The sequence below is a fragment of the Chelonoidis abingdonii genome, chromosome 17, assembly GCF_003597395.2.
Source record: "Chelonoidis abingdonii isolate Lonesome George chromosome 17, CheloAbing_2.0, whole genome shotgun sequence".
In the NCBI taxonomy this organism is placed as follows: Eukaryota; Metazoa; Chordata; order Testudines; family Testudinidae; genus Chelonoidis; species Chelonoidis abingdonii.
In genome coordinates, this window is record NC_133785.1 from 18,529,042 (window position 1) to 18,549,541 (window position 20,500).

At 47.7% G+C, this 20,500-nt stretch overlaps 1 protein-coding gene across 2 annotated transcripts in view; it reads right to left on the reverse strand.

Moving 5' to 3' along the window:
- The window catches only part of PODXL2 (podocalyxin like 2), a 41,907-nt gene extending 35,447 nt beyond the window's left edge, over positions 1–6,460 (reverse strand). Inside the window, exon 1 of one of the 2 annotated variants that reach the window (XM_032802742.2) lies at positions 5,694–6,460. In XM_032802742.2, the coding sequence (XP_032658633.1) occupies positions 5,694–5,739 (46 nt within the window). In that variant the 5' untranslated portion in view covers positions 5,740–6,460. The remainder of the gene's footprint in view (positions 1–5,693) is intronic. The other variant, XM_075073174.1, reaches the window with a different exon arrangement.
- Positions 6,461–20,500: the final 14,040 nt, after the last annotated feature.

The window sequence follows — 20,500 nt, forward strand, 5'->3', positions numbered from 1 at the left end:
TCTTGGGGTCTGATTTTCAGAGTTGCCAAGCACCCACCCACCCCCCGCTCACATTGACCTCAACTGGTTGCAATTTTCAATCAGCAATACAGACGCAAAGCACTTCTGAAAGGCCAGGTCCTTAACACTGACCAACTATGAAAGGTAGGGAATGCGCCCATCATCAGCATGTGTCACGATGCCAGGAGGATCCTGATGCTGAGCAGACCATTGCCCAATGCCTCCTCACACATACAGTGAAAACTCATCCCATCCACCAGCATCAAACAAACCCACCTCGCCTCCCTCCTCCACTCCATTCATTCCAGGATCTAGATCAGGATTACTCTCCTTGTTTTCAAATCCCCACGGACCTGGTTTCCCTCCCCTTCCTGCTCCTTCCATTCATCTAGTAGCTGCCTTTTCACCATCTTCCTTCTGCATCTCCCTCTGTCTGGGAAAGCCCGACAGATCCTTCTGTTCCATCACCATTCCAGGGCGTTTCCACTATCAGCTGAAAAATCTCTCTTTGCCCTTGCCTCTTATTTTTTTCTCCCAGTTTACTGCATAACCCCTCAAAGTATTACAGGATCTGAGGTGTACCAAATAAAGTTGCATTATTGGCTCCAACAGCATAGCTGTTGCAGAGACAGGGCTCCCTGACCAGAGCACAGAGGAACAGGTTTCTAAGAAACACGCTACCCAAACTATGTTAGAGGCCCCATCAGCACAGTCGGCCAAATGGTGTTTACACTGATTTTGCCACAACTAAGCTTAAACACAGCAGTTAAATTCAGTTCCAGCCCGTGCGTACAAAGGGTCTTCCGGACTTCCTTCTGTTAGATGATGCACTGGTCTGGGCCCCTCTACTATATTTATATCCAAGTCACAGGATCGAATTTCAACAGTTTCATGCTGTAGTTTAGTCAGGACCTCATCCATATTCCTTAACTGGGCTAAACCTCTGGACATGTTCAAGGGTTCAGCGTAGCTTGAGGACACCATTTAAAACACTGTTCGTTCCATGGTAGACTACAAAATTGACAGGAGCAAATGAAGACAGTGGTGTAACCAGGCTTGGTTGTACTTGTCATGTTAAGGGACACACACACACACACACACACACACACTCTCTCTCTCTCTCTCTCCCCTCACCAAGGAATCCATGCCTGAATCCTGCCAACAACTAGGTTTAACCAGGGAAGTGAACAGCACGGGTCTGATCCTAGCTAAGCAGGGCACAACTGTCTTGCCAGCATCCCTACCCCATAAACAAATGGCTGCGTGTGTTTGCTTTGCCTCCGTTGTGCTTCTGCCCAGGCTGCACTCGTGTGGGTGACAAATAGCTTGTCTCCATTCTTTTGGGATTATGTGTTTAAATAACCAATGAGAACTGGCAGCAAATTCACACAGTCGCCAGCAGCAGGCCCCAGTGCACCTTCACCCTTCACCCCCCTCACACTGTACTCTGCAGTCTAGCATGCTTTGTTGCTACCCTTGGCTTATTTTATGCGCAATACTCTAGAGCTGCCTCCCACTTTGAGCAGAGGGAAAACTTTTATGTATTCTGATCTGCAGCCTGTCGCCTGGAGCTTCCCTTCGAGGTCTCCATGTAATTATTTCAACCCCTGATGCCTATAATTAAGTGAACATTTCCTTATGTTACTGAAGAGGCAAAGGAAAAATTGACTGCAGGGAATTTTCATCCATCCTGATTTATACTCCCTAGGCATGGGTTCATTTATACAGTACTAACAAGGAATTGTCTAAGCGGACAGACGGAGGGGAAAAAGTTATCTAATAGAGCCTGGCATTCCCACAGCCACATGCAGACAGACACCTGGGGTGATATGGGGAGGAGGAGGGAGATGTTTTTCTCTTAATCTCATACATTTACTATTCATGAAAGCAAAGGTCTTAGATAACTGGCTAGAGTAAGGCAATGCTCAGGTAAATGGCATGCTGACCACCTGCCAGATCTGACAGTGGACCTCAATTCTGACTTGCCACCGTCCCAGAGCTCAGCCAGTGTACCTTAAACATAATCTGCAGCAGCCAAGATACTATCTCAGCCCCGGAGTCTCAAACTGAAGCTCCATCAATCCACCTCATTCCTGACCTGCAGCCTCCCGTCCTATTCCAGTCCTGAGGCTCCCCTGCTACACCTCATTCCTGTCCTGCATCACCCCCAGTTATCCCAGACCTGAACCTCTCCTCAGCTGGGACTGCCAGTCATGAAAAACTATGCACTAGTTTTGCAATGCAGACTCACTGCAGACTCCTCATTCTTCACTTCTGACCGCTACACTAGGTAAGAATCCAGGTCTCCAGAGGCAGCTGGCTAATGAGTTCACCCACTGACCCTCTCCTGCCACAATACCAGTTTCACTAGCGAAAGGATTCAGCTGGTACTAAGTTGTGCCCTTTTCGGTGTCTCCTTCCACCCCCATACTATCTAGGTACAATTGGGAGAGTTCTAAGGACCAAACCCCTTTTTGTCAGTCAGCTGGAGGATTACTGTAAAGCTACAAACCTGCATCTCAGCAGAGAGGCCCTTCCAGAACTGAAATGAAATTTGGAAGGTTTCGCCAGTCTATGTGTCTCCACCTAATATTGGTATGATGTAGCCCAACTCCTGTAGCTACCAGACGTCATTTAACGCCACCTCCCAAGGGCTGAACGTAGCTTTAAAATAATAATTGTCTAGTTAGTGTTGGTGAAAGTTGCTGGCTTTACAGCCCAAAAGACAGCTTCCGGGAAGCAGCAGGGCGACCATCCCACACTCATACTGCTTGCCTCCAGGGACCTCCCTACCTTACCCAGGGTGGCTCTGTGTTTTTTGCTTCCCCAAGCATGGCAGTCAGGGAGCCTTCAGTGGCGTTTCTGCGGGAGGTCCGCCGGTCACGCGGATTCGGCGGTGGTTCTGCAGGTGATCTGCCAGTCCCGCGCTTTTGGCATACCTGCTGTCAAATTGCCGCCAAAGCCGCAGGACCGGCGGACCTCTCGCAGAAACACCGCCAACCGTCACACCGCCCCCCAAGGCTTGCCGCTCCAGGCACGTGCTTGCTGTGCTGGTGCCTGGAGCTGCCCCTGACCTTACCCTCCAAGGATAAGCAGGTCATTGTATCCATTCTCATTCACTGCTGGGGTCTCCTGCAGATATGCACAACAAGGAGGTCCCAGTTGTGGTGGCTTTCTATGCTGTAGAGAACTTTTCACTAGGAGATAGGCTAAGACCTGATCCTGTAACAGCTGGATGACCCCAGTGGGAAGAGGGCTAGACACTGGATCCCTCCTCCTCCTAACAAACACACACTCTGGTGGCATAATTTAAACCACATTTGGTTTCTGAATTTCCCACCCCACCATATAATCTCTCTGGTGGGCCCCTCTTCCCTATTTTGCCACCACTATCATATCACCAATTGGGATAGGGACAAAAAGGTACATAATCACTTCTGGACCACCATGAGTAGCGCTCCATAAACTGGGGTGGACTGCATAGTCAGCCAACCAGCAAAGATTTGCCCATTTATCCCTACCTGCACATCAGAGCTCTGCTGATTTAAGATGCTAAGAGTACTAGGGATACCCCTGAATCTCTGGTGGTGCAGGGCTCCACACTCACTCCATGATGCACTCTGAGCTGTATTTGCAAATCAGAGGCCAGCACACAGAGGTAGACAGCTGAATCAGAAATCAGAGACAGAAGAACTGCTAGGTTGCAGCTTGTCTATCTCCCTTCAAGCAGCGCAGGAAGGTTCCTTACAGCATATTCTCATATGATTGCTGCAGCTTGGTTTGAACTGTATTAAGTGAAGGGAAGGGATGTCCACCCACTATGAGGGCAGGAAGAAATCACAAGTATTTGCAGTTGGGACATCACTGATTATTCAGCACCATGGTGGGAGTTGGTACTAGTCCCCTAAATAGGCCCTCTGATCCTTCCTGTCCTATACCTTCTTACCTCCTTATTATTTAAAAATATATCTATTCTTTCTGTTATGGTAGTGCCAAGAGACTTCAACCAGAGGTCCAGGCCTCATTTTGCTAGGCACTGCATACAAAGAATCAAAAGACAGTTCCTGCCCCGAAGCACTTACAGTCAATACCTCTCCATTGGCTGCTTTGAGGGTGTACCATTGACTGACATCAGGAAGTGGGATATTACTGACCCCGCAGTGCATCATCTAGTGCAAACGAACTACCTTTTAATGAAACTGGCCTATCATTATACTCAGGGAGAGATGCTCCCAGATCCAGCATAAGATGCCTTCAACCCTGGCTACTCTCAAATGACCCCAGACAAAGAAGGCTTACACTTCTAATGCTCCATTCCAAAGTTCTGTTTTCATAGCACTACCCCAAAATTCAAACTAATTTTCTTTTAAAAGGCAAAACTCTCTTTCCCAGAGTTCTTTGAGAGGGGCCCCTTGTTTGAAAACATCTCCAAGCAGATTATATAAAAATAGCAGCACAGACCTCATAACCAGTCTAAGTATAATTACTTATGTGCTTAATCGGCTTTAATTAATGTCCCACCCCTTCTCCAAATTTCAAGATTAGGATCTTTGGGGCCAATGGACTTGGTTTTTTTCAGTCCCCTCTTCCTTTTTTTTTTTTTTTTTTGGTGACTTCACAGTAGTTGGTAAACTGAAAAAGCCCATAAATAAAGATTTTCTTGTGCAGCACAAAATAGTGGCATCTCTACAGCCCCCTTGGGGAAAACAACAGCATGCAGGAATCCCAGCTCTACATGGCATGCACAAAGCATGCTACATTCAGAGCTATTTCCATCCTCTCCATAATAACACCATCTTGTTTACTTCAGTTGGACAAGTGCTTATTGTAGCATACACCTTCCCTGCCCAAAGACACTTTTAGCAGCCTTGACACACCTTCTTCCTAAGAAATAAACTTTTAGAACATACAAGTAACAAACGATTCCCCCTCTCTCCAAAAATCCCCACACTGCATAATAATAATTAAATGATTCTTACAACTATCATGGATTGAACATGCACCCTTCATAAAATCAAATGAAGGAAAAAGTATAGAAGCGAAACTTGGGTCACAAAATCTAAACATAAAAGGGTGAGCGTAATCTTATATCCCTAAAATTAATGGTTTAGGGAGGGAAGAACCTGCCCAGCAAAGATCTCAAAGCTGCACAGAAGTAAAGAACACACTGCGGTGAATATTTAGCACATAACCCAAACTCTAGGGAAACATACAGAAGAGGGGGGTTACTCGCTAATAACAAGTCATGTTCCCTTCTGGGGAGCTACCCAGGTTGTTAGAGGTGAAGTACCAGAAGATCAGAGTGGTTTTGGTTTCTTTGCTCCCCACATGTTCACATTCACACCCAGCGAGTTATTCTTTTATTTAATAAATACAGTAACAGAAGGGACAAGAGGGGAGGTGCCATTTACTTCGCCAGGTGCTGGGGACCAGAACCAGTTTGGTCCCTACTATCTATTCCCCAAGACTTTGCTCCCTAGTGATAGAGAAGTCCTATTTAGTCCACCCCACTGGTCCCCAGACAGGATCGACCCCACTAGTTTATTCCCAGGGCTTTGTCCAAGCTGCTTTAATTGAGTAACTCTTCTGCAACTGACAGAACTCTGCTGTGATTGTGTCAGCTTCTCCCCGCGATTCCATTAGCTCTCCCGCAAACAAATCACTTTAAACTCAAAGCAACAAAGGCAACTCACCCCAGGCCAGCAGCACCGCCAGGGCCTGGCGCAGCCGCAGCTTCATGGTGCCGTCCGTTGCACTTCTTCACTTGGACCTGGATTCTGCACCTGCCCACGGGGCTCTGCCCCTCCTGGACACAGCAACCACCTCTCCCCCCTGCAGGTCACCCTCAGCCTGCATCTCCCCACCAGCCGCAGCTGAGCCGCAACTTTCCCCCGACCCCCTCCTCCCGCCGGGCTCGACTGGCTACTGTCAGGCTGCCTAGGGTAGGGGATCTGGAGGGGGTGGGGTGGGGAGCTTCTCAATGGTCAATCAATGCACAAAGGGAGCCAGCCCAAAGCTGGGCAAGAGCAGCAGCCGCCTCAGCAGCCGCCCTGCCAGACGCAGCCCAGGTCTGAGGCTTGCATAAAATCAGCCACATCTCTCAAAGCCACGGCGTGCATCCTCCTTCCCGGGGCAAAGGGGGCTGGCCCGCGGAGCGTGCCCAGAGACTGCCTTGCTCCTAGTCGCCAGCTGCAGTGGCTTTGCTCCGTCTCCTGCAGCCGCTAAGGGCAAACCTTCACCCCGCCTCCATGGCTGCGGCGGCTGCTCGGGATGCCCCAGGTTCCCAAGAGCTGGAATTATTCAGACATCTCAGGCGTTGCGCAGGGGCTGCATTCCGGCCACTGCCCGCGATCAGCTTCCCCCGGGTCCTAGAGGGAGTGCCGGCCGGTGCCCTGCTGAGGGCGCTCACGAGCGACCCTCCTGCGGGCCAGGCTCCGTGGGAGGCAGGAGCTGTGGGTGGGGGGAGTTTACCCTCCCTCAACACACAATGAGAAGCTCTCCGGCAGAAGCGCCCCCCGACTACCGCTAAGAGGCTGGCTGCTGGGGAAAGCGTCTTCTTGTCATTTGTGCACACAAAAGGCTGTTTCTGGGAGAAGGGAGGTGCTATTAGCACCACAAGGCAGAGCTACAAATATCATCATATAGCAGAAGGGGGAGCCCTGTTAGTCGGGATCTGTAAAAGGCAACAATGAGTCCTGTGGCACCTTATAGACTATCAGAGGTATTGGAGCATGAGTTTCCAGGGGTGAATACCCACTACCCACAAAAGCTCATGCTCCAGTAGTCTGTTAGTCTATAAGGTGCCACAGGACTCTTTGTTGCTTTTTAAATATAATCATCTAGCTCTTATACAGCATTTTTCACTGGCAGCTGGCACACTCCAGAGTTGGGATTTGAGCTACGCATTATAGAGATAGGGCCCTAGTTGCAGAGTTCAGATTCCCCCCAGTAAAACCATCAGATCTGGGTCCAGCGCTACATAGAAGCAGAGCTGGTGGAAATTTTCCAAAGGAGACATTTCTCCCAGTGAAACAAATAGCCTGTCCTCACATTGTTCACTTTCCCCACCACAGAAAGCAACATATGTAGATAATATCAACCCAACATTTTTCACATGGAAACTGTTAGTCCAGAGGTTCTCAAACTGTGGTCCATGACCTCCATTCAGGTGGTCCATGGATAGTTCCCTCTAAGGTGCACGTCTGCACAGCCCCACACAAGAGAACGAAAAGCCACCTACCTAATAAGTGGAGCTGTGTAGGCATGGCTTCACTAATTAGGTACCTGGACCCTGGAGAAGACGTACATGTAGTGTGAGGTGGTGGCCATGTGGGGAATAGAGGGTAGGTGGGAGGGGGCAGTGGGGTGAGAAGAGGGGGTGGGGGAATTTGGGATGTGCAGGGCTGTGATGGCCAGAGAAAGTGGCGACTTTCCCCAGCTCCAGGACTGCTGCGGCAGGGGAGAGAGGGAACACCCCCCCCCCCCGGCTTCTTCCCAGCCCCAGCTCAGGGGCTGTCATAAACAGATAGCTAAGGGTTAATGTTTCTTTTACCTGTAAAGGGTTAACAAAGGGAACCAAACACCTGACCAGAGGACCAATCAGGAAACCGGATTTTTCAAAGCTCAGGGAGGGAAGTTTTTGGGTGTGGGTTCTTTGTTCTGTTCTAGTGCCTCTCGGCTTTGAGAGGATCTCTCTACCTTCAGGCTTTCTAAATCTTCTGTTTCCCAGTTGTGAGTATAAAGGTAGAAAAACAATAGGCTATATGTTTTTTTTTTTGTGTGTGTTTACATGTGTGTAATTGCTGGAATGTTTTAAATTGTAATTCTTTTTGGATAAGGCTGTTTATTCATTTTTTCTTTTAAGCAATTGACCCTGTATATTTCATCTTGATACAGAGACCATTTTATGTCTTTTCTTTCTTTTTATAAAAGCTTTCTTTTTAAAACTTGTTGGATTTTTTTTCAGTGGGGCTCAGGGGGTTGAGCCTGCAGTTCACCAGGGAATTGGTGGGGGGGAAAAGAAGGAGTGGGGAAGGTGAATCGTCCTCTCTGTTTTGGTAATTCAAGGAGTTTAAGTATAGTAATCTTCCAGGGTAACCCAGGGAGGGGAAGCCTGGGAGGAGTAAAGAGGGAGAAGGGAAGTGGGTTATTCCCTTTGTTGTGAGACTCAGCATCTGAGTCTTGGGTCCCCTAGGGAGGTTTTTGGGAGACCAGAGTGAGGCAGGCACTGGAATTCCTCTCTGGTGGCAGCGATATCAAATCTAAGCTGGTAATTAAGCTTGGAGGTTTCATGCTAGCATCTTATGTTCTGAACTCTAAGGTTCAGATCTGAGTAGGAAGCTATGACAGGGGCGGCCGTGGCAGGAGAGAGAAGGCACATCCATTGCATTAGAAAGGTAAGACTACTGACATTAAAATGAGTTGGGTGCTTTTATTTGTAGAACAAAAATGTTAATTATTAATAAGGTTTTGTATATATAGTACTTTTATCCAAAGCGCTTTACAGTAGTTAGGTAACGATACAAACAACATTTGGAAAGATCATTAAGTGGTCCGCTGAGACTCTTAGCAATTTTCAAGTGGTCTGTGAAAAAAAAAGTTTGAGAACCACTGTCAGACATCTTTTGTTTACCTCAAATTCAAGGAACAATACCGACCAGCCACTGTTTAGATAAAAATGTCTAGAGGAGACATGGTAAAAAGTGTTACCAAGGACAGGCCCCATTATGCACCCTACAAACATAAAACAATTTCAAAATTTTTTCTCTTAATTTTCCAACTAGTTCTGCTTAACAATTGAAGAGCTTTTATATTATTAGTTATTACTAGTTTGCCCTCCCAAAACACAGCTACTCCAGTTATCCTCTCTCACCACTAGGACGCCTCCTGCATTTTATCCTATTCCCTACTCACCCTGCCTGGTAACTTCAACTCCTTACCCTCACACTCTTTCCTCCTGCCTATCTCTCTGCTCTCACTTCCTACTGTGCTCCCCTCATTCCCTCTGTTCTGCTGTCTTCTCTTGCTTTTACTGCACTTTTGGCCAAGAGTAAGGGATGGTGCCCTCTCATGCTTTTCCCCTCCACCTCATCCTCTCTCTGCCCCCTTGAAATCTTAGTATTCACTACCCCAAGTAGCAGTTTTCCAAAGCCTGCACCTATGCTCTCTGACTAACACAGCAGTCCTGGTACTGCTAATCCCAAGCATTCAAAAATGATGAGTCAGGCCACCAAATATTATGAGATTCATAATTTTTTTAAAGCCAGACTTTTTGCCTTCTGTTTTTGAGCCTTTAGGAGGTACTCAGCTCATGTTTTCAAGCTTTTCTCCACACCATGAGGCAGTGGTTCTCCACCAGGGGTACACATACCCCTGGGGTTCACAGAGGTCTTCCAGGGGTACTTAACTCATCCAGATCTGTGTTTCTCCACCTGTGGGTTGCAGCCCCCAAGGGAGTCACAGGATGGGTTTAGACAGATCGCAAGTGTACGGCTGGCATTAGGGGGTAGCAGGCAGGGCCCTACATCACACGGGGCCCCCGCAAAGCTAAATTACATGCTTCAGCCCACCAACTGGGCCTTGGGCATCAGACAAGGCTCACAAGTGAAAAACAGGCTCAAGTATCACATAGAATATAAATATTGTACTTATATTTCAAATCAAATATTTTATAATTATATGGTAAAATTAAAAAAAAGTCAGCAATTTTTCAGTAATAGTGTGCTATGACACTTTTGTATTTTTATGTCTGATTTTGTAAGCAAGTAGTTTTTAATGAGGAGAAGCTTAAGGTATGCAAGACAAATCAGATTCCTGAAAGGGGTACAGTAGTCTGGAATGGTTGAGAACCACTGCTGTGAGGATAGAAATGTACTTTAAAAAAAATGAAAGTGGAGGTTCTTATAATCACATGACTCCAGGAGCTAAGGCTTTACAAAACTTAAAAAAAAAAAAACAACTATCAATAGCATGAGATTAACAATAAAATCACAAGAGTTGGCAAACCTGCAGACCCTTCACCGGGGGCTATCCTATGCCTGATGTAATATTTGTGTGTCTGATTTCAAGTGTAAGCTTCTCAAGACAGGCATCAGGTCTCTTATAAATAACTCTCTACAAACTATTCTCCATAATAAGTTAAATGCACTTTGAAGATTATGCCAAGGGCTGCTGAGGCTTTTAATTACCTAGTTCATAGATGTAGAAAACTAGCACAAAAACAAGGAAAGTGACCTGGTGGTAGATCGGGGAATGGTACACACAAGGCCCAATTCCTTGTTCCTAATCCCATAATTTTGAGAATGAAGCCAACAAATTCGTTGTAAATCTGTGTTGTGCACTTAGAGCTGATCAACATTTTCCACTAAATTCTGTAATTTTTCAACAAAAGGTTAAAGCTGACAACAAACAAACAAACAACGGTTCTCTGTTTTTCACTGGAAAAAACATCAGAGAAACATCCAACAAATTGCAAACTTTTTTTTAATGAAAATGTTTGGAATTTTTTTCACAAAACATACTTATCAGCTTTTGACATCCTCTGTTTAGAACAACCAAATGAGGCAATCTGATTTCATGTAGCAAAGCCTGCAGCGCTCACTGTTAGTCCGGGTCAAACAGTGACCCGAGGCATTTTTAAAAAATGCATAGCCTTATTACTAACCCAAGGTAATTCAGTTCCCCTCCAGTATGGGGAAATTACAAGAATTAATGCAATCTAAATGCCACATGCCTCCCCTCCCTCCAAGAGCCCCAAACTTTAGAGATATATTTTCATTCATTCCACTGACAGTGATAGAAAAAGCCCATAAATTCAGAACCAAGTCCTGATCTACATCCTTTTATGTTTTGGGGTCTCTGCCCTGGGCTTGTAGGAATAACATGGGCGGAGGAAACTAATTGAACAATGCACATGCCTATTCAAAATTTCTAGTGACATGATACTCCTGCCTCTGGATGGACTGAAATTTGCTCCTTATTTTGGCACTTGTGTTCTGGTCTCTGACTGATCTGCGTAAAGGCAGCATAAGCGGGAAAAACGCATTTTCAAACAGAATGAAATGACTGACACCATTCATCACTAGCCTAAGGCAGCCAGGCCAACTCTGCCAATCTTGGGAAAAATAGCTGTCAGCAGTGGGCAAATGCCAAGTCCCAAGATAGCATGCAGAACTTATATTCAGCACCTGAGCCACACAACCATAGACAAGTGTGGTTAACTGAACTTTGCTCTAAGAAGATTTAGACAATGCTACAGGTGAAGGTTTATATAATTTATTTGATATTCAGCTTCGTAGGTGGTTGATGTTCTCAAATTATGTTAATGACTAGCAGTAGTGAAAGGAGTTTTGTGATTCAACTAAAGCGTTATGGATCCTTTGTTTTATGGCAAAGTAAACTCCAAAATTGTGATGAAAATTGTTAACAGGAGCATCCAAATGTCTCTCCCTCCCCCCCCCTTTTTTTTTTTTTATTATTAATGTCTTTACTGTCACTTTCTGCCCTTCACGTAGGTTAGAACACTAAAATTGGTCAGGTCAATTCCACTTTTGTTCCTACTTTCAAGTTCCCTCTAATGCCATGTTTCGCAAACCGTGGTTGCCGCTTGTTCAGGGAAAGCCCCTGGCAGGCCAGGCGGTTGTTTACCTGCCCTGTCTGCAGTCCAGCCGATCGCAGCTCCACATGGCCGCGGTTCACCCGCTCCAGGCCAATGGGGGCTGCTGGAAGCAGTGGCCAGTGAGTCCCTCGGCCTGCGCCCCTTCCAGCAGCCCCAATTGGCTGCAGCGGTGAACCGCAACCAGTGGAGCTGTGATCAGTCAGACCTGCGGATGGCAGTAAACAAACCAGCTGGCCCACCAGGGGCTTCCTACTAGCGCCCTTGCACTGTTCAGTTGCGAGGAAACTGAAGATTTCTTTTGTGCATGTTTAAGTTACTAGCCTTGTCCTTATGAGGATGCATAGTTTTACAGTCCTCTATGTCATTTTTTGTATTTGCATACAACTTCCTGGAAGTAGAAGGAGAATGGTGAATAAGCTGAGGGAGAATATTCAATGACTTAGGCTTGGTCATACTATGCATTTTAAACCGATTTTAGCAGCGTTAAATCGATTTAACGCCTGTACCCGTCCACACTATGAAGGCCCTTTACATCGATATAAAGGCTCTTTAAATTGGTTTCTGTACTCTCCCCGACGAGAGGAGTAGCGCTAAAATTGGTATTACCATAATCGGATTAGGGTTAGTGTGCCTCAAATCGACGGTATTGGCCTCCAGGCGGTATCCCACCAGTGCACCACTGTGACCGCTTCTGGACAGCAATCTGAAGCTCAGATGCAGTGGCCAGGTAAACAGGAAAAGCCCCAAAATTTTGATTTTCATTACCTTTTTGCCCAGCGTGGAGCTCTGGATCAGCCAGACGGGTGGCGATGCAAGCCCAAATCCAAAAAGAGCTCCAGCATGGGACCGTACGGGAGATATTGGATCTGATCGCTGTATGGGAAAAAAATCTGTTCTATCAAAGCTCCCTTACAGAAGACGAAATGCCAAAGCGTTTAAAAAAAATTTACAGGCTAACAGTGCTGCATGACAAGCATAACAGAAGCCAGAGACTCAAATGGGCGCTCATGGAGGAGGGGGGGGTACTGAGGACTCCAGCTATTCCACAGTCCACAGCAGTCTCCGAAAACTATGGCATTCTTGGCTGAGCTCCCAATGCTGTAGGTTCAAACACATTGTCCGGCGTGTTCAGGGAATACTCGTCAATTTACTCCCCCTCCATGTGAAAGAAAAGGAAAGAAATCGTTCTTGATTTCTTTCAATGTCACCTATGTCTACTAAATGCTGCTGTAGATGCGATGCTGCAGCAGTGAAGCTCAGATCCACTCCTCTCCCCTCCCTGGTGCAGACAATGCAGTAGGACTGGTAACTGTCCTTGTTATCAACCCGTGAGTGCTCCTGGTTGGCTTCAGGTGAGGCGGCCAGGGCGCCTGGGTAAAAATAGGAAGACTCCCAGTCATTCCCAGTAGATGTACAGAACGGCTGGTAACCGCTTCAATCATAGCAACTGGGGCGTGAGCTCCATCAGCCCCCTCCCTTCCTGTGTAAAGAAAAGATTCTGTCCTGCCTGGACTGGTCATAGCAGTGGCATGCTGGGCTTCTCTCCCCCCACCGCTTAATGTCCTGCCTGGACTGTTATAGCCCCGGGAGGCCCTCCCCCTCATTTTATGTCACTAAAAACTCAGTGTTCTTATCCCTGCATTCTTTATTACTTCATGACAAAAATGGTGGGGGGGGAAGACACTGCCACGGTAGCCCAGGAAGGTTGGGGGAGGAGGGAAGCAACGGTGGGGTTGTTGCAGGGGCACCCACGTGATGGCATGTAGCTCATCATTTCTCTGATCTGACAGAGGCAGCTGTGCTCTCTGATACACTGGTCTCTAGTACGCTTGCCATATTCTAGGCAGGACTGACTGTTTTTAGAAACCATAAAGAGGGATTGATTCAGGGAGTCATTCCCAGTTTTTGCTTTTGCGCCCCCAGCCGATCTCAGCCAGGGCACACCATGATAGCAGCAGACAGTAACAGAAGGACAGATAACCGTCATCTCATTGCCAATTTACGCTGCAGCAGATGATATAGAATGACTGATAACCATCTCTGCTCTCATGCAAAAGCAAATGAATGCCTGCTGTGTAGCGCTGGAGTATCGCCTCTGTCTGTGGCATCCAGTACACATACGGTGACTGTAAAAAAAAATGCTGAACGGGCTCATGGTTGCCTGCTATGGATCTGCCAGGGCAATCCAGGGAAAAAGGCACAATGTTGTCTATCCGTTGCTTTTCCCGGAGGAAGGAAGACTGACGACAATTTACCCAGAACCACCCGCGACAATGATTTTTGCCCCATCAGCCACTGGGCTCTCAACCCAGAATTCTAAAGGGCGGGGGAGACTGCGGGAACTATGGGATAGCTACAGAATAGCTATCCACAGTGCAATGCTCCGGAAATTGACGCTAGCCTCGGACCATGGACGCACACCGCCGAATTCATGTGCTTAGTGTGGCTGCGTGCACTTGACTTTATACAATCTGTTTTATAAAACCAGTTTATGTAAAATCGGAATAATCCCGTAGTGTAGACATACCCTTAGATCTGTTAAATAAAATATACTAAACAAAACAAATGCTAGTTTTCAAGCTTCAATTAAAAAATTAATTAAAAAAATATGCTGGTAAGAGATTTTAGGGCCCAACAAAGCAGCATTGATCTAATCCGAGACCATGAGGGTGAAACCAATCAGAAGCCAGATAATCCAACCAGTCTGTTACCATTGTCATGCTGAACAAAAAGTAAACTACTGCCATAGTGAAGAGCAGAGAGATGTTTTGATATTACTGCAGCATTAACAATTACAGGTGTTAACTAGTAACAGAACAAAGGATTTTAGTAAAAAAAATAAAATAAAACAAACAAGCCCCCTTCCCCCAAACTACTTACTGTTTGTATTTCAGTAGCACCTAGAAGCATCAACTGAGAGTGGACCTCATGCTAGGCACTAAACATACAGTAGTAAGAGAGCATTTCTGTCCCAAAGATTTTACCATCTAAGCAGGCTAGACAGAGTGGGAGAAAGAAATGTCCTTTTACAGTTGGAGAATGGAGGGATAGAGGGATTAAGTGACCTTGCCAAGGTCACACAGGAAAGTTGTTGCAGACCTGAGAATTCAACCCAGTGTTCTGCCGCACGGTCTATTTTTTTAAGCCACAAGAGCATCCTTTTTCTCATAATAGGAAGTGTTGAGGATTTATTTCCCTTTTGTCGCAGCACTAACCCCTTCTCTAAAAGAAAGTTAATCTTGTGCTGTTGCAGCACACAGAAGTTTACCTGAGCATCTCTCTTTCCAAAGAGATTTATATAAGAGATTTATTTTGCTGATTTAGTCTTTTTAGTGCTGGGATACTGTGAAACATTTTGTGACTTGTACTAAGCAGGGGCAGGTACTGGTTCTAGTCTTACATCATTGTAGGTGTGAGGTTTGCATCTACTTCCCTCAGATGCAGCTTCAACACTTACTGGGGCTTGTGCGGAGGAGACATGTAATAACAAAGTCTTCCAGATAAATAGCATAGAAGAAGTTCTACATCTAAGCTGACCTCACTGTTGTAGATTGCCACATATTCGCAGGGGCAAAAGAAAATGCAGGCCTGTTATTTACCAGGCTGCACGTGGCAACAGACTATATAGGTAAGAGATGCAAGGGGAGTATGGGTCACGAGGCAAACTGCAGACACACACACAACCCACAACTAAAATAATCAATTTAAATTCTAGTGGAGCAATAGTCACAAGGGTAGGAGCAGCTTATGAATATTTAATAAACTAACAAGCACCTAAAACACCAATGCCCTTAAATATCTACTAACAATATTTATAAACAAATGCAGCATTCATAAAGACTGATACCTTACAAATACACACCAAACACGCACCGACGCAGCAACGTAAAGCTCTATTAACACGACGACGAGAGAGCTTCGACAGCAGTGATCAAGGCTCAAAGTACGGTCAATACACGGAATACACGGACACGTTCATTCTCCTCTCTCTGCTCTCGCACATCGCAGCGCAACCCTAAAGTACTCATATTGACACACGTTGAAGGTTTCATAGGGACTCGGCGTGCCCAAAACCTGTGTGTGTCGCCTTGATTCACAAGCCAATGTTACATCAAATCAGGGAGCAGGTGCCAAAAGTCTGGCTTTGCCCCCAAAGGTGAGAATGCATAGAGGTATGGAATGGGTCCAATACTGAATGACAAAAAAAGAGGCCAGGGCAATACGGTCTGGCAAGTGATACAGGATGCAGACAGGAACCCATATCTAACAACTGGTATAACACAGCCCTGAAATTTACCCCCTTTACACCCTCTGTATTTGAGTCACAGGTGCTCGGCTTCCTCGTAGGACACCAAGAGACAGTTGGAGCATCAGTGCCAAGAGACAGTCAAAGCCACAGCCATCTGAGGTCAGTCTACCTACGGGTAAAATTGATTTTAGATACGCAATTTCATGCTACGAGAATACGCGTAGCTGAGTCGAATATCTAAAATCAGATTACTCACTCCGTCTTCACCGCGCAGGATCGATGTCCGCGGCTCGCATGTCGAATCGGAACTCCGTTGGGGTTGGTAGAAGTTCCGGAATCGATGTAAGCGTTGCTCAGGGATCGATATATCGCGTCTAGATGAGACGCGTATAATCGATCCCGAGCAATCGATTTTAACGCGCCGATAGCGGCGTAGTCTAGACGCTGGCCCTGAGTGTGCTAAGGGAGTACACTGGGAAGAGAACCTTCAGCTGATTCACTGGACCCTGGAGAAATGCAGAGGATGGGCAACTAACTTCTGCCAGCTATATAACACAGGTTTTGCAGGGCCGGCTCTCTAGGCACCAGCAAAGCCAAGCATGTGTTGAGGCGCACGTTTCAAAGAGTGGCATTTGCATCTTTTTTTTTTTTTTTTTTTTCCGCTGCCAGCGGCAAAAGCCTAGAGCTGGCCCTGGCAGCAGCAGCGCGTCATGTATGGGGGGCGCCCTGAGGCTGCTGCGGTTCATGCTGCGGGGGAGCAGCAACCACACCATGTGGCTGGGCCGGGCGGACTCTGAGCGGGGGACACTCAGGCTAAGAGCCGCCCCACGGGGCACATGGAGCCACCTGCAGGTGCCACAGGGCAGCCGCCCCCAGTGCCGCAGCTGGAGCTGGGCAAAGCGGCCCAAGCTGCCCAGGGACTGGCAGGCCGGCCAGAAGCAGCAGCAGCAGCAGCAGCAGCGGGGCCATGGAGGGCGGGGGGCTGCCGTGCGGAGCCCACGTCCCGCTCTCCGGGGCTCCGCTCCCTCTGGGGCTACCCTGCCCCGACTCCTCAGCCCCCTGCCTGGGCGGTCCCCCGGCTCTGCCCTCCCGGGTCCCTGACGGTCCTGGAGGCGGGAGCCCTGGCTGGAGGGACCCTGGGCTGAGGTGCGGCTCTGGAGCCCTGCTGCTTACCCTGACCCTGCCAGTACCGGCTGGAGGCAAGGGGGGGTGGGCAGAGTCAGCACTGATTGGGGGGAGGCCAGGGGCTGGGGCAGCAGGGGTGGGGGGCAGCCAAAAATCTTTTTGCTTGGGGCTGCTAAAAACCTAGAGCCGGCCCTGCAGGTTCACCATAGAAGATTTTGAATCATTGTCAGGCCAAAGGCACTGTGTGTTCCAATCTTATCATTACTTTGTGAAAGCCTTTGCATTACAGCTGTAGTTGTGAATGCTGGCTGTCATCTGTCATTTGACAAGCATGCTCAGACACGTCTACTATCCAGCATGCAATTAGCTTTGAGAGAGGTTGGGTGGTGGTGCTTTGGGGCCATGGTGAAAGCAGAAGCTAACATTGAACTGTTAAACCTTTCTACATATAACAGGGGTAACGCTGCTAGTGGAGAGCTTACAGGACTGGAGTAGATACTGAAGTGCCATTAGTTTTGTGGAACTATCCACAATACTACTTCACCTATGAAAGGAGCTGGTTACTTACAGCCATCTGCCCACCCAGACCCAGAGAGCATTCTCTGTGCCCAGGGAGTCAAGTTCATCCAGGTCTCCCCTAGGTTGGACACTTATACGATGTTCTCAAGCTAGGCTGAGGCTAGATGGCGGTTTTGTAAAGTGCATGCAGACGCATTGTTCCAACTCCAAGAGACTTGAGCTTACACACCAGGGGATCAGCTTGTACTGGATCAGAGTCTGGGTGAACCCTCCCCTTTTCAATCATTGTAGTTTGAAGTCACACTGGAGCCTCTTCCAAAGCCAGCCTAACTCAGCATTCACAAGCAGCCAACGGCCCAGCAGGGGCCTTCGCAGATTGTAGTGACACCACCTTGCCTGTGTATTTCTTAAAAGCAATCATCGAAGGAACTCTGCACTTCTCAGCTATCAGTGGATTTAAGTACAAATCCAAGCAGAGCAGTGGCCTCTCCCATCCTTCACAACACACAAGACCTGCAGGTTTTCAGGTAATGTTTTACCCATTACAGCTTGGAGCAGAGTGGTCAAACTTGGCTAACCCCAGGGACTTCAGTGAAGCCTGTTAGGGAAGGCAACAGCTCCCAGAGAAACACTCCAGAGAGGAGTGGAGTGCTTTCTACTGAGCCCTGCAGTGCCATCCTTGCTGCAGTCTACTGATGAACACTTCCTGGCAAGGCAGCTTCCGAGCGAAGCAGTATCAGTTTTCACCCAGTGCAGCGTCCCCGCTCAGACCAGGCATCTGACGTTTCTGAGGGCCCGAGTTCACTCCAGGGACCCTGGATGCTCGACAGTCTTAAGGGGAGGAATATGCCTCCAGGCCTGTGTTAAGAAGGAGAGTCAGAGTGCCACAGGAACTGGAGAGGAACCCCCTTCCCTGCACACGCACACACTTCTATTCTGTTAGGGATGCCAAATATTAAACGGTTAACCAATAACCAACCATTAATATATTTCAGTTAATGTTTAGAGCAAATTGGCAGCAGTCCTGACGCCCCTGCAGTGTGGGGCTGGGTGGCAACCCCAGCCCCCCTTGTGCAGGGCCGGACAGCAGCCCCAGCCCCCCCTTGTGTTTACAATTAAACTATTAAAATTACACCGGTTAACCGTTTATACATATACTTTTTAAAACAATACTTACATCTCTAGTACACAGTGTGGCTACTTCCCAAATGGGGTAAAATGTGTGTTCCTGGCTTGTGGGAATCTTCCACTAGTGATGCCAATGTCAGCTGTAGCAAGGGCCACAGATGTCAAGAATTGTCCTGCACAGCTGGGCTGGACAATGCAACAAGGTGAAGGGTGAAGCCAAGTACTGTAGCTACCTCTAAATTAAGAGCTCATGGTGTGTGTAGCATTGTGGCAGGGCTAGCAACATCTCAGACTGAAGGTCCTTGCCCTCTTCCAGTGGAGGCAGCTCCCCTCTTGAGTGACAGAGAGGAACAAAAGGCTGAGCCAGCCACAGAATTCCCAGCTGCTCTCCCAGGCCATTTGTCCCTCACTACGCCTTCCCCACCACCTCAGGCAGTAGCAGGTGAGGTGTTCAAAGCCCTGTACACTAAAAATCAGAACAAGCTTCGGATGCTACTGGGATGCTGTTCATGCTAAAAGGTTCTGTCCAGGTTACCGCCATTAACCACAATTATAAAATGGGCTTTAAGCTCATATCACCCCAGCTGGTTACAATTTATAGGTTGTATCCACACCCCAGCTCTGCCATGACAACCACATGGGCACATCCACATCTAGTGTACTAATTAATCATATTTATATCAGTACATTCTGGAGGCAAAAATCCCCAGCAAGGGACAGGGGGCCAGGAAGACATGCCCATGAGCCGCAATAGGACGCCCTGCCACACAGAGCCCCAGGGGAAAGTCAAGCCAGTTATACTAATCCCAGGTAGGAGTCTAGTTTACACTGCACAAAGGCAGTGTGCTGAACCACTTATGGGACAAGAGTCATGTGCTAATCTAGATCACTGTTAGCTGCCCTGCTGCCAAGAGTTATAGCCAAGCTGTGTGGGGATGTAACCTATGGGGAGGGAGCCAACACCACCAGTAAATGCAGACAAGTTCTGTGAAAGGCACCTGAACACCAAGGAGTTTGCCTGGACCCCACACGGCAGGTACAGTCATTTCCACGACACGTTCTAAAGTAGGTGGGGGCAGTCTAAACCCAGGTTTGAGGCTGTTCTACACCAGTCAGGCAAATTGCACTTAAAGCCAAATAGCTGAACTGCTCTTGGACATGGTCTAGGGCTATGCCGCAGTGAAGTGTAAGTAGCAGCCCCTCAGCCAAGCCTGCAGATTGACATGGACGCTGTATATTAAAAAGGAAGGAAACTGGGGTTACTGGGCTGCAGTTTAAAGCCATGGTCACAGTGCTGTTCACAGGAGACGCAGGAGCCTACAGAGAGCCAGTGGAACACAACAGGGGTTGAGCAGTTCAGAACAGTAGTTGGGCCTGGCCTTCAGATCCACAGACTCTATAGGAACCAGAAAAAGTCCACAGACCCAGGTATCATTCAAAGGCTCAGCCACTACTGGCCTCGGGCAGAAATGGTAGAGTGTCGATCATTCTCCTTGCTCTGTGCGGCAGTCTCCTATCATCCCATCACGGTGAGGAAATGCTGAATAGCCTAGAGAAAACTACTGCATGCCCATCCATCCCCCACCCATCCACGCACCCTCAGCGCTTCAACAGGTGCCCAGTCCATTCCCACTCCCCTCACAGTGACAGTTACCTGCTAAGTGCAAGTAGTACAAAAGCAGGGCCAGGATATCAAACCCCAGGAGATAAAAATGGCTCCTCCCTCTCGCTGTGAGCCTCCATTTTGAATGGCGGAACAGACACTTAGCAAGACAAAGGATGAGAGCAGGCAAGCTGCTCAGTCATGCTTATACTTCCTTACTGCAGGGGAGGAAACTTCCAGAGGAATACGAACACAGGCA